The 12,408-nt window shown below is 34.5% G+C and overlaps 1 protein-coding gene across 1 annotated transcript in view; it reads left to right on the top strand.

Moving 5' to 3' along the window:
- Positions 1 to 12,408, top strand: part of LOC109545901 — a 43,676-nt gene that overhangs the window by 7,806 nt on the left and 23,462 nt on the right. Inside the window, exons 2-9 of the mRNA XM_048668297.1 lie at positions 7,261 to 7,465; positions 8,244 to 8,417; positions 8,663 to 8,815; positions 8,865 to 9,086; positions 9,144 to 9,283; positions 9,400 to 9,545; positions 9,601 to 10,161; positions 10,220 to 10,435. Of these exons, the coding sequence (XP_048524254.1) occupies positions 7,261 to 7,465; positions 8,244 to 8,417; positions 8,663 to 8,815; positions 8,865 to 9,086; positions 9,144 to 9,283; positions 9,400 to 9,545; positions 9,601 to 10,161; positions 10,220 to 10,435 (1,817 nt within the window). The remainder of the gene's footprint in view (positions 1 to 7,260; positions 7,466 to 8,243; positions 8,418 to 8,662; positions 8,816 to 8,864; positions 9,087 to 9,143; positions 9,284 to 9,399; positions 9,546 to 9,600; positions 10,162 to 10,219; positions 10,436 to 12,408) is intronic.

Below are 12,408 nucleotides of genomic sequence, written 5' to 3'. Positions count from 1 at the left end.
AGATAAAATGAATCTAATAAAACCGAAAAAAAAAGTTTATAATAAATGATCAAACAGGTAACCATTATTTTCTAAACACATGTATGCTCTTCTAACCGATGAATCTACTACCTGGGATACTCGATCTGGAGTTATGGAATTAAATGCTTCCGTAATTATCCACAAAAAATCTTCGGAGTGGAAATAGTGAACGTAAACTACTTGGTTTTTAATAACTTTATTCGCAGTAACGATTCAAAACTGCTTCGGAACTGAGCGCATGCGCGTAGAGGCATTCGGGCGACAGATCGCATGCGCGTGCACCAGCATTGTAATCTTTTTCCTAATGCAAATAAATGGCTTTATTTGTCGATGTAGTATGAGAGTTAAAACGTTATAAATACATATGTAGGCAATTCCAAGCTTATCCATTTACAATGGCGTTCTGATCAAAATTAGTTAATTAAACGCAATATAAACATCAAAAAAACCTTAATAATTTTATCTTATTCGAATTAATCAAAAACTGCCACTTTTCGCCAGAGGCCATAAGGAAACACATCAAATCCGTTTTTCGCACTTTTCACAAATTTCATTCGCGACCTGACAAAGTCGAATCGCTATCATCTTTTAGAAAAACTAAAACTATACTTGCGCCTAAAATTAAGTACTATTTTTTATTTTTCTATTTTCAACTACCGCTCCATGGATTAATTGATTTTCACGATTTAATAAGTAACTTTGCCAGAGAAAAATCAAGAAAAAAATTGTTATTTGCATAATAACTTGTAAATCACTATTAAGTTTAAGAATTATTAATTTTTTTATGTTTATTTCGCATTTAATTAACTAATTTTGATCAGAACGCCAATGTTAAAATAAACTTGAAGATGCCTACATATGTTAGAATTCTTTCGCCTCAGGGTGAATGGAAACAAAGCTATAAATTTGAATTAAGAAACGGGATGGTCGTTTCTTAATTCAAAAGGTCAAAAAAAACAAAAGGTCGTCGGTGGTACCAATTGCACCGCCAGCAAATTTTTATTTATTTTGTTTTTGTTAAATTTAAATGTATAAAAAAATGTAGGTCAAATACAGCAGATGTAAAATCTTGCGTTTGTTCAGTGGTCTTTTAAAAATGAATTAATTAAATGCGATAAAAAAACCTCAATAATTCTTTTTTATTCAAAATAATCAAAAACTGTAACATTTCGCAGAGAAACCAAGACCATAAAAAACACAGCAATTGCGTCTTTCCACTTTCACTCCATTGCGTTTCAGTTTAGGGAAATTACTGTTGGGCGCAAAGTAGCTAAAATCCTGTTGGTACTACTGAAAGGTAGTTCTAAAAGCGTTCGTGGATCGAAGGAATCAAGGATCGGTTCCGAACAAGTACTGAACCGAACCTGCGCCCTAATTCGGTTCGTTATCGGTTCTCAACCGATCCTAAATCGCTACCGCGAATGTAACCCCAAAGGAAGAAGTCGAGTGGGGTCAAGTCTGGCGATCGTGCTGGCCAGGAAACGTCACCATCAGTTCCGATCAGGGACCCGGACCGGAACCGATATGGACCAAAACCGGAACGGAACCGTTTTTTTTTGGACGGGAACCGTAACGGAACCCATATTTGATATTAACACACTGTTAGGTGCTGAACCGGAACTGAAATATTTTATTTCGGTTTTTTCGGTGCTTTTTGGGTTCTGCTTGTAACGTTTGAAAGAAATTACTGTACATTTTACAAGCAAATGAAAATAATCATTTATCCTCCTGCAAATTAATATAAAATTACGTTTCTGTGTTCTGGTGGGCGGCGGTGTACTATTAATTTGCCGACAATGGGTCGGCACTTCTTTCAGTTAGTTAAAAAAATTTAGTGGAACAATTATTTTTGAGGACAAACCGACTTTTCAATCGAAAAGAACAAACACCCTACGTATTTTTTAAATTATTTTTAAGTTGAATTATTTCAGTTTTTCGATCACCATCAGAAAAACATTTGAAATTGAAATGTTGGACAAAAGCAACTCCTCAAAAGATGGTGAAGACATGAACCAAGAAGAACAGTGTTTAAACGGAAATAAGAGTGAAAGAAGAGGAATTGACGAAGCTGTTGGACCTGAGTGATAACGGAAAGAAGATAAAAGCGCTAAAGTCAGAAAATTCATTGACAAATTACTTTCCAAAAATACAACCATTATATTAGTTTTTGTATGGGAGTCTTTTGTATAGATTTTGTATAGATGGAGTATGTATGGAGTTTTGTACAGATTTTGAAAACGAAATGAACCGAAAAAAAATCGGAACCGGAACGGAACCGAATTGGAAATTATTTTCGAAACCGGAACCGCAACGGAACCGAAATTTTAAGACCGACCGGGCCGAAACCGGAACGGAACACTTATTTCGGTCCGGGTCCTTGGTTTCGATCGATCTTCCTGGAATCCGTTAGTCTCGAACTTGTTTGGCATTGTGTGCAGGAGTTCCGACTTGTTGAAACCAGCAATTTTTTCAGCAATTATTCGAAATAAGTTCAAAAATGAGAAAAAACGAAAATCCGAAAAATCACATTTTTCTAAATATCTCAAATATTAAAAGAAATTCCAGTTTTCTGAAAAGGCCATGTGCATGGCCCCCTGATTGCGCAACTTTTCCCTAATTTAACCGACTTCGTATCTCTTACGATTACGGAGATCCCCATATGCACTACATCCTTATATTGGCCACTGGCCCTGAATATATTCAGTAATAACTATTATTACATAAAACAGCAACAATTTCCAAAGTATCTCGTACGTATCAATATAATTATATGTCGTGCAGACCGATTTCTAGCCGGCAATATATTCATCCGGCAATGGAAAATAAATGCTCCATATTTTTCGTGTAGAAAACGATATATTCGTATGAGAGGAAACTCATAATAAAAATCAACTGGGTGATTTACATCTAACGCAATAAAATTCATAAATAATTTATTATTGCTCGATATGCAATAACTTCCTGATTTGTCCAATGATTTCCCACAACGTTAGTTATATTATTTAATATATTCAGACATTGAAGTATAGAAATTGACATAATTATTACAAATTAAGATGAAAATATTTCACTTCTTTGTAAGGTTTGGTGGTCACGCAAATTTGATGGCTAAAACAACGAATTTTCTGGACAATTTTGAGATATAAAGAGTTGTATGCTCTTAAACATAATGTGCCACTCTGTAGATGTTAAAAAGTTCTAAAAATCCAATTTTACTAATAAAAACTAATCAAATTAACGCTACCTTAACATTAAATAAATATTGTATAAAAATACAAAATCCCATTTAAGTTTTCCTTCTAAAACGAGCCGAAGAATGAACTTAGATGAATTATAACCATGCCTTAATATCGGAAAAAATACAGGAAGGAAAGTGGTACGGCAGGTACAAGTAAAACACTGGTTGCAAGTGCTGGTCGTGACTAGGGAACCAATAGCAAAATGAAAGTCTCCCACAAAATAGTATAAATCTCACATCTAAATGCATATAATTTCGCTTACTGCTTCGCACCCACTAACTGGTTCTTCACGGACTTTGGCTTAAGATAATTATTAATTGTTGAAGGAAAATACGTAATCATGGCTTATTGAATAAATCTCATTGATTCTGGTGCGTTAGATTACATGAATTACGGTAATATTTAAATAAATTAATCTTAGTTTAACTGCTTTCATTACTATCTGCACCGCTAAATATCAAAATGGAAATATTTTAAACCGGGCCATGACGTAATAAAGTAAATAAAGACGATTTTCCGGTGTTTATATTAACTATCAGTCACATGGGGTCGATTTTTCACTGGAATAGTGGAAAGTAAAGTGTGCTGAATCTCCAAGCAATTCGAAATTTCTAATCAAGAAAGTGTATTTATTCATTTTCAGATCGTTTTAGTCGAGGAAAATCTTCGTAACAGAATCAACCATCATCAAAATGCTTTAATAATTAAAATTTTGTAGCTAAGTGTAAACGAACGTATGTAGAATCCTTGATAGATTAAATAATCTTCATCCAATCATAAATCGTCAACAATTATTGTAACGCATATTTGTACCTAACTGATAATGACATTTAATAGAATAATCATAAAACATGTACTTGTAGAATGCGATGTAAAGGTAGATCAAAGTCAAGCAATTTGCAGAATTAGGATTCTGGTTTATTTGATTGAAACAAGTTGTAGTTGATTAAATATCAGTGCAATGATTTTAACGAGAATGCGCAACCTTGATCCGCATTGTCATTTATTTTAACTGATGTTACGAGGTTTCGGAAGTTTTTACTCTTTTAATGTTGATGACATAAACTATAAATCAAGCCGCCGCCACCTCCATTGTACTCCTAAGTTTATTAAGCCCAAAGCCTGAAAATCTGTAGCAAGTGGTAATTATATAAAGTTTTTTCGGCCGCTACAAAGTTATAGAACGCAAGCGTCATTGAGTTCTAGAGAAGAAAAAGTTGAACTTTTATAAAAATTTGACAAAGTTGCCAGTTGGATTTCAAACCAAATTGACCCTTTTATGAATAGATAACTAAAAATTAAATAACTCGATTATCGTGTAAACACAGGGAAAATATGGGAAATTTTCTTCGCCAATCACATTTAGGACTGAAACATAATCAACAACATAAACAACTGAAAACATAATCTTTAGCAAGTCACTGAAAGGAAACAGCGTTTGTAAATCATTAACGATTTTAACACTACAAGCCAAATATCCACATAATTTTTGACTATACGCGATTTTGGCTCAAACAAGACGTCGCTTCGAGCCAGAGCGCGATCTTTTCCTACGACTAGATAGACCTATTTTCCAGGTGAACCATGAGTTAATGATAATGATAATCGCAGTTTTCACAGAAAAATCGAAGTTGAATACTACACATTTAGATTCAAGACCAGATAATCATTTCGAACATGACGCCCCCTTTTTGCTCATATTTCAAGACCAAATTGAGCTGGCGCACTGATTTTCACACCACTGGATAGAAAATTGAATAGTTGATGTCCAAAATAAAACAGCAACTGGAAAATATGTTGACAGTTTTCAACGGCTAAAATTCATCATAGTTCATCAGCTAAAACTTTTGCCTTTTTGGTTACATTTCAAGAACCATTTGTCTTTAAGAGCCGCTGGTCTTACCACTGGATAGAGAATTATAAACCTCCGTGCACGAAGTAAAATTTGAATTAAGAACAATTGATAATGTTCACATGAAAGCAAAATTTGAGTATTACTCCTGTTTTCGCCTCCAATTCCACCAAGAACACCTTCTATTATATTGAGACGTTTCTGAAGCATTGCGTTGTATCCATCTACGATTTCTCAATTTTTTTAAATTTTGCTTCTAACTTAAAAGTTTTCACGAAAAGCATTACTAAATATTCCTATGAAACATAATTGGAAAAAAGAACATACGAATTTTCTCTTGGAAAAAGCAATTTTAGCCCTATAAGTTACCTGCAGGGTGGTTTTTTAATGCGAGAGAGTCGATTATTATCGTTGGTGTTGAACTTTCGAGAAATAGTTTCATATGTTGTTGATGATTTTTAATTTTATTTAGCGCACATTTTAACAATATCTTATATTATACAGAGTGTCTCAGAAAAGCGAGATCAAACTGTATTTTTTTAAATAGAACTACCCATTTTTCATTAGCTCATGGAATGCAGCTTGAAACGCTGCATTTGCACCGTAAATTGTTTTTTTCGTACTTGCGACGTTGGCAGATTATCGCCATTTTAGTAAAAGTTTGCTTAAAAACATAGTATCTAAAAAATTCATTGTAGAAGCAAAAAAAGCAGTTAAATATACAAAAAAAAAGGTTTTTCCAATCAGCACAGATCCAGTAAGAATTCTATTGAATCAAAATATCAATACATTGTACAGGGTGTTAACAATGTGGACTTCAATCTAAAACTTTTTAACGAAATATAACTTTTGTTTTTCAAATGGAAGTGCCTGTATATTAATACATCATTAAATGGACAATTTACAAAGTTACAAATTTGCATTTACACGTTAAGCTGTGAAATCAACCGTTTTCAAATTATAACTTATTTTATTTAAAAATTTCAAAAACTGGTTACATTTTGTAAGGTGGCTATGGAATTCATTAAATAAGTGTAACCTTACAAAATGTAGCAACTTTTTGAAATTTTTAAATAAAATAAATTATAATTTGAAAACGGTTGATTTCACAGCTTAAAATGTAAATGCAAATTTGAAACTTTGTAAATTGTCTATCTAAAGACGTATTAATATACAGGTACTTCTATTTAAAAACAAAAGTTATATTGCGTTAAAAAGTTTTAGACTGAAGTGCACATTGTTAACACCCTGTAAAAGGTATTGCTATTTTGGTTCAATAGAATTCTTAACGGATCTGTGGTATCCCACTAAAAAACCTCCCTGTATGTTTATGATCCTTAAGTCAACATTGTAAGTAAAACTATAAGATTCATATAACGACCCACAATGTAAATGTGTCTAAATATAAGTTTAGATTCGAAATGTTCAACACACAATGAGTAGAATAGGCATGATGGCAATATAAAAGAATCAAAGAATAAATGGTTTTAGAGGAAAATATAGGAGCGTTTTCGCGCTTTATACAAAAATAGAAAGATCAAAATGTGATAATTTGATCCAACATTTAATTTATTGCAAAAACAATGTCTTTTTCGCAAATAGCAGATGTGTACCTACATTATACATCAGTATTTCAAAATCTGTAATCATTCCTATTCTCTTCTGCCCTTTAAAAATGAAAAATTAAAGTAACTTAGACCGTTATGAACAACATTTTCAAAGTTTCATGTAATGTGACTATTGAAAGGGGAAAATTTAAAAAACCTTCTTTAATGTCTGGTATTCAGTAATACAATCGTGGGGAACGCTTAGATTTGTATAAATAAAATTTCACAGATCGATTAGCTGTGCTGCTTAAAATTCCTTCAGCAAACGGACATTTTCCAAAAATGAATCAATATGAAATTGAAATCTAGATCGTTTGTACACAATTTTCGCTCTGTCAACTTAATATTCCAAGCAAACAACTAGATAAATTGGTATTGTAGAATCTACAGAAATATAATTTACATTTGGATTGAGCATTCCCAATATCGCCTCTTAGGCCGCATTTGAGGTCAATATGTACTACCTACAGTATATTCAAACTTATATTCCATCGACACGTTCTACTTTGTGCAGAATTGTTATACACTCAATTTTTTTCAGGCCTTTTTAGTGTTTCCGGCATCACGACTATCCACCACGATAAACCCGATTTGATCACATCCACACTGACAACTTTCGCACCAACATATGAAGCAAACAGCAGTTCATTACTTCTAACAGACCTCAATCTAACACTATCTTCGTCTGAGAGAAAAAAACGGCTGCTGCCGTATCAGAATTTTTATTTCAATCAACCGTTTAACAGGTAAGAGAATTTTCCATATAACATGATTAATTATAAGTTAAGTTAGGAAAAGTTCAATTAGTTATAGATATTTTTACTTTTTTTTGCTCTAGTGTCATATATCCAAGATGTTTGAAAAATGAAGCAGAACTGATTTGATTCTTTTCGCTGCTGCAAACTTGCTGATATTTTCGAATAAACTTTTGGTATTAACTCTGTACTTCGACAAGATATTATTATGTACCTACTTCCTTTCCACCGGCAAACACGTTGATAATTAGCAAAGTTCTTACAACTTTTACCTAATCCAACTTTGCTGGTCTATTTTTCAGTTGTTTGAAACTATTTGAGTTTCGCAAGTATTACATAATTTGCATCATCTATGTGCCTAATCGTACGTTATTTGGTTCTTGCAAAGTATTTAGGCAACTTGTAGCAAGCAACAATTAGATAAATTCATGGAAAATATCCCAATTCATTAAAAAAGAACATCGAATAACCAGAAAGCAAATTGCCCATATTACAGCTGGAAATATTTATCTTTGGAAAACTGGAAACCTGGTTAATGACCCAGTTCAGAAAAATTAGATGAGCTTTTGTGCAGTTTTATTTTTATTTATACCAAACATGCGACGCAGCTGAGACATCTATTTTCACTTATATTTGAAAAACCCCTTTTAAACCCGAATTAAGCTTGTTTTATCTATAGTTAATAATTCCTGAGGATTTCTTCATTAAAACAAATATCTTGCAACGAATTTTTACTCTTAGAGCATGATTTTTTCATTGGTATTTACAGACCCCATCAGGCTGGCGTTTCTGCTCAACAGTACAAAGATTATGAAGGAATACGGAGACCAATCAAGAAACCAGAGCTTCAACCAATTGATTTTCGTCCATCGAATGCTGTGTACCAAACTGGCCAAAAATTCAATCCGTTTCGAGAAAACAATGCTCTACCAGGTTCATTTAGGTATAAAAGCCATCAAGTTAAACCGACGTAAATAGTGCGTCTTTAGATCATCTGAGAAAAACATTTTTTGCATCCGTCCCTATATTTGGCCCTAATGTTTTGTTTGCTGATGTGCTCAAGGCTATTTTACAAAATTGTTACACTTAGGAATACCTACATCCGACTCGAAGGACCAAAATCTTGAAACCAAATTAATTGCTGTAAATCCTATTCAATCAGACAACATTTTTAAAATCTCCTTTCAGGCCTATGGTGAATATTAACAATCCTAAGCCACAATTCATTGTGTTGGAAAATCCTCCCACAGCAGAAGACTCAAATAAAGATGTTAACGCCCATAGCCAGCCATCGTCTGATTTAAGTGCCATATACGAAAAACTAGCTCAACTGAAATTAAGGTAACGAACTGATAAAAATAAAGTAAAAATTATCAAGCATCTGTTTCAGGCAGCAAGCGATGCACCTGAGGGCGCCCTATGGATACAGATTGGTGTCACCGCATCGATTTAGAGAGAGGCCACCAAAAATCCAAGAGCATCGGCCCAATTACGAAGTACCCAGATACAAAATCCAGCCATCTAAAACTACAATCGAAACTTTCACTGCCACAAACATCGATATACCAGATGCAAACGAGGAAGCAAAGTACGACTATCAGGAACCACCACGGTACGAGTTTGCGAGTAATTGAAAATTCGTGTAATGGAAAAATTATTAACTTCATAGGTACCATCAAGCACCGACGCCAAGCAAAGAAGTGCCGGTGCGGAACCAATTTCGAGAAAACATTAAACCGTACATTCATCATCAGGTTTTACTGGAAGTGCCACAGGGGAGCAGTCCAGTCCATTATAATCCGCAGGAGGGTAAGTAGTTAAATATTATCAACTAATGGCAAATAAAGATGTATATGTATAATGGTTTTTTTTATTTTTAATGAAAAATCGACACATTTGAGAATGTTATGACAATTTTGCTTCAGTAAGGAAACCTGCAAATCACCCCACGGAACGACCAAGAACATACATCCTCGTCCAGCAGAATAAACCAAGCCCCAAACAGCCTATTTACCTGCTAAGAAAGCCGAAGCCAGCGGCAATAGTGGATGAAAGCTACGTTGCAGAAAATGTAAAAACTTAAAAACCTGACCAAACAAAGTTGCAATTAAAACAAACACTTCCAGTTCTCTCCAGTGGTGTTTTCAAAGAATCAAAACTACCAACAGCAGAGACCAATTTTCGTCCCACAAGAAGCTCCAGCTCCAGTTTACGAAAATCCCTATGAGACTCAATATCAAGTGACTCCAGGATCCACCGAAGGCTACCACCAGGAATACCAACACCTGGATGCTCCCAACTACGAGGATAAAGTTCCAGCTCAAAAACCCAACCAGCTGCAACCGAAATTTCCGGAATCTACAGTGCAGTTCAATAACCCAGAAGGTTATTACCATTATCAGTCAATCAGTCCCACGCCTACGACATCGGAACCTGAGCCAGCCTACCAGCATCAAAGGGTTCCTGAAAAACCACATCCAACCATTCAAAACCCTAAACCGTATGAACAAGAGTACGCAGCAACGCCAACTGCCCCAAAGCTGGAAAGTTCCAAAGGAAATTCTCTGGCAGAAGTTTTGAAGAAACTCCAAGACAGCAACGCTTTACCTCAAACTTTAACTGCGGATAACATTGACAACAGCATTAAGACCTTGGTGAAAATCCTCAACGCTCTTAAGGAAAGACAGGTAAGAGGAGAATATGGGGTTTCATTTGCACTGCCATTCGACTGGACTTCTAATTTAGAAGCAGCAGAAACCAGTAGTAGTCCAGGACGAATATGAGTACGATAATGAGGCTGGTGTGGATTTGGGAGGCGATGTTGTGGATAGTCCAGAAGGTGGAACTCCCGGTAAAGCAGGAGTGGATTATCCCGCGTTATCTTCCATTCCTAAAACCACTTTCAGCTGCAAGACCCAGAGGTATAAGGGATTCTTTGGGGATCCAGATACTAACTGCCAGGTAAGTAAATACGAAAAAGTAATCAGGTTTACAAACGGGTTTTAAGTGCAACCAACACCAAACACGTTTAACTCGAGAAAGTTGTTTTATAACCCGCCTTCAAGTACTACATAAATTTCAATTTCAAAACGTTTTCCAGACTATTTTTGAAACAAAATTCACTATTGGTTAACGAAACGGAGAACGGAAAATAAAAATTAAAAATCGAATAGTTAGGTTATGGGTTAGAAGTTAGAACCTGTCCGTGTGATTTTAGTAGTATTGCCAAAGTTCAAATTTACCCAAACAATTTTCACATAAAATCCGTAATTACGCAATAATGGCGTAAAAATGACCAAGGAAAAAGTTTTATTTAAATTTACAATACATTTCTTATTCTATTATTGCCGCTTATTGTATTAATAATATTACAAATATGTCAACATCGTCCTTCTGCTTTTTAACGTGATGCTTATTAACGTTACCTCTAGTCGTACAAATCAAAGGATTCAAATCAAAGGAACACGTTATCCTCTAATAACGTAAATGGTTATTTCTTCACCAATGCGCATGCTCAGAATAAAGTAAAACGTGTTGCAATTAAGGGGCCGAAAAACTCCCTACTATCTAATAAGAATGTTTTGTCGAATCGTTGCCGTTCCGTTGGGGATAGTGTGAATCAGCCTTGAGTCGTAGTGACTGCAATTGCAAAAAAAGGTAATTTATCACATTTTTTAATTTTGTTGGTTTTCAAAAATATGTAATCATATTTAGTTGTGAACAATATTTTGGTCTTAATAATCAATTTGTCTTTGTTTAGAAATTGGTATTCCATTCGTCAATTGTCCATTTCAATCCTCAACCGATAATTCAATAAACGATTGTATTAATTGTATTGTAAATTGTATTATACCAGGTTGGATTTATTTGGGTTCGTTTTGGTTTGGGTTGTTTCGATTGATTCGGATATTTTTAAAATGTGCGCAATTTGTGCGTCAACAACTTTTATATGAAACTAATTTTGGAAAGTTTCACAACAACGGAAATAATGGACTCTCCCGCACAAAAAAACCACCCTGTGTGTACAGTTCGACGTTTATATACAGGGTGATTCAAAATTGGCGTCATTCCTTATAAAGGGTGATAGAAGCTCCCTTGGGGAGTACGAGACAAATACTGAAAATTTTTAGAATTTAGAATATTAACAGTTGAAGATCGAATCTCAACTTTGTTATTAAGCATTATTTTGAAATTGTTCCTTCTTTAATTGGTAGCATATTGGCATACTTAAGCATTCAAAAAGAAAAATTAATATCCTTGCTTCAAATTAGAAAATTTTTGATGTCAAAAAAGTTATCTTCTACAGTTTTTTGATGAAAAGGCACAGCGGCAATTATGTTTTTGTCATTAACAGATAGTTACAGGTGGATAGCCCTTGTCAATAATAGCAATAATTTGTCAAACTGTGACTTACTTTGAATTTCCTTTCACGATTTTGCTGATATGCGACTAGTTCAGGGGAAATGCTACAGTATCATGGCAGAAGCTGAAAGAACTCACGCCAACAAAGGGCGAGGAGAGTGGCTCCAGGAAGATAGTGGACGACATTCGATGTTCGGGGCTACATTCCTACCACGTTTGTACGATACACACAGCACAAGGAGATACAAATGGAGCAGGAGTTAATTAACTGAATACGAGAAGCTGCTTGATAAGAGTGGATAATAAGGAGATTACACAGGCACTAGCTTGTTTGTAGTTAACCATTCAAATGTTTGGTTTCTTTATAAACACGAATATTCGAGGTTAGGAAAACAGGTTGACATTTCGTCAACAAATATTGTTGAATTTACCGTTTATCCTTGTCTATCTTATTGTCAGTCTGTATAATTCCATAGTTACCGGAGTTTTAAATAATTACGAAGCAACAGGTATTTGCGCAATGTTAATTAGACAGATTACCTTGAAAAACATTGCTGCCGTATTTCTGATAT

The sequence above is a fragment of the Dendroctonus ponderosae genome, unplaced genomic scaffold, assembly GCF_020466585.1.
Source record: "Dendroctonus ponderosae isolate FM_Combo_2020 unplaced genomic scaffold, Dpon_F_20191213v2 Dpon_F_20191213_7, whole genome shotgun sequence".
Lineage (NCBI taxonomy): Eukaryota > Metazoa > Arthropoda > Insecta > Coleoptera > Curculionidae > Dendroctonus > Dendroctonus ponderosae.
The sequence above is the reverse complement of the archived record's forward strand: the minus strand, read 5'-3'. Positions and strand labels throughout refer to the sequence as shown.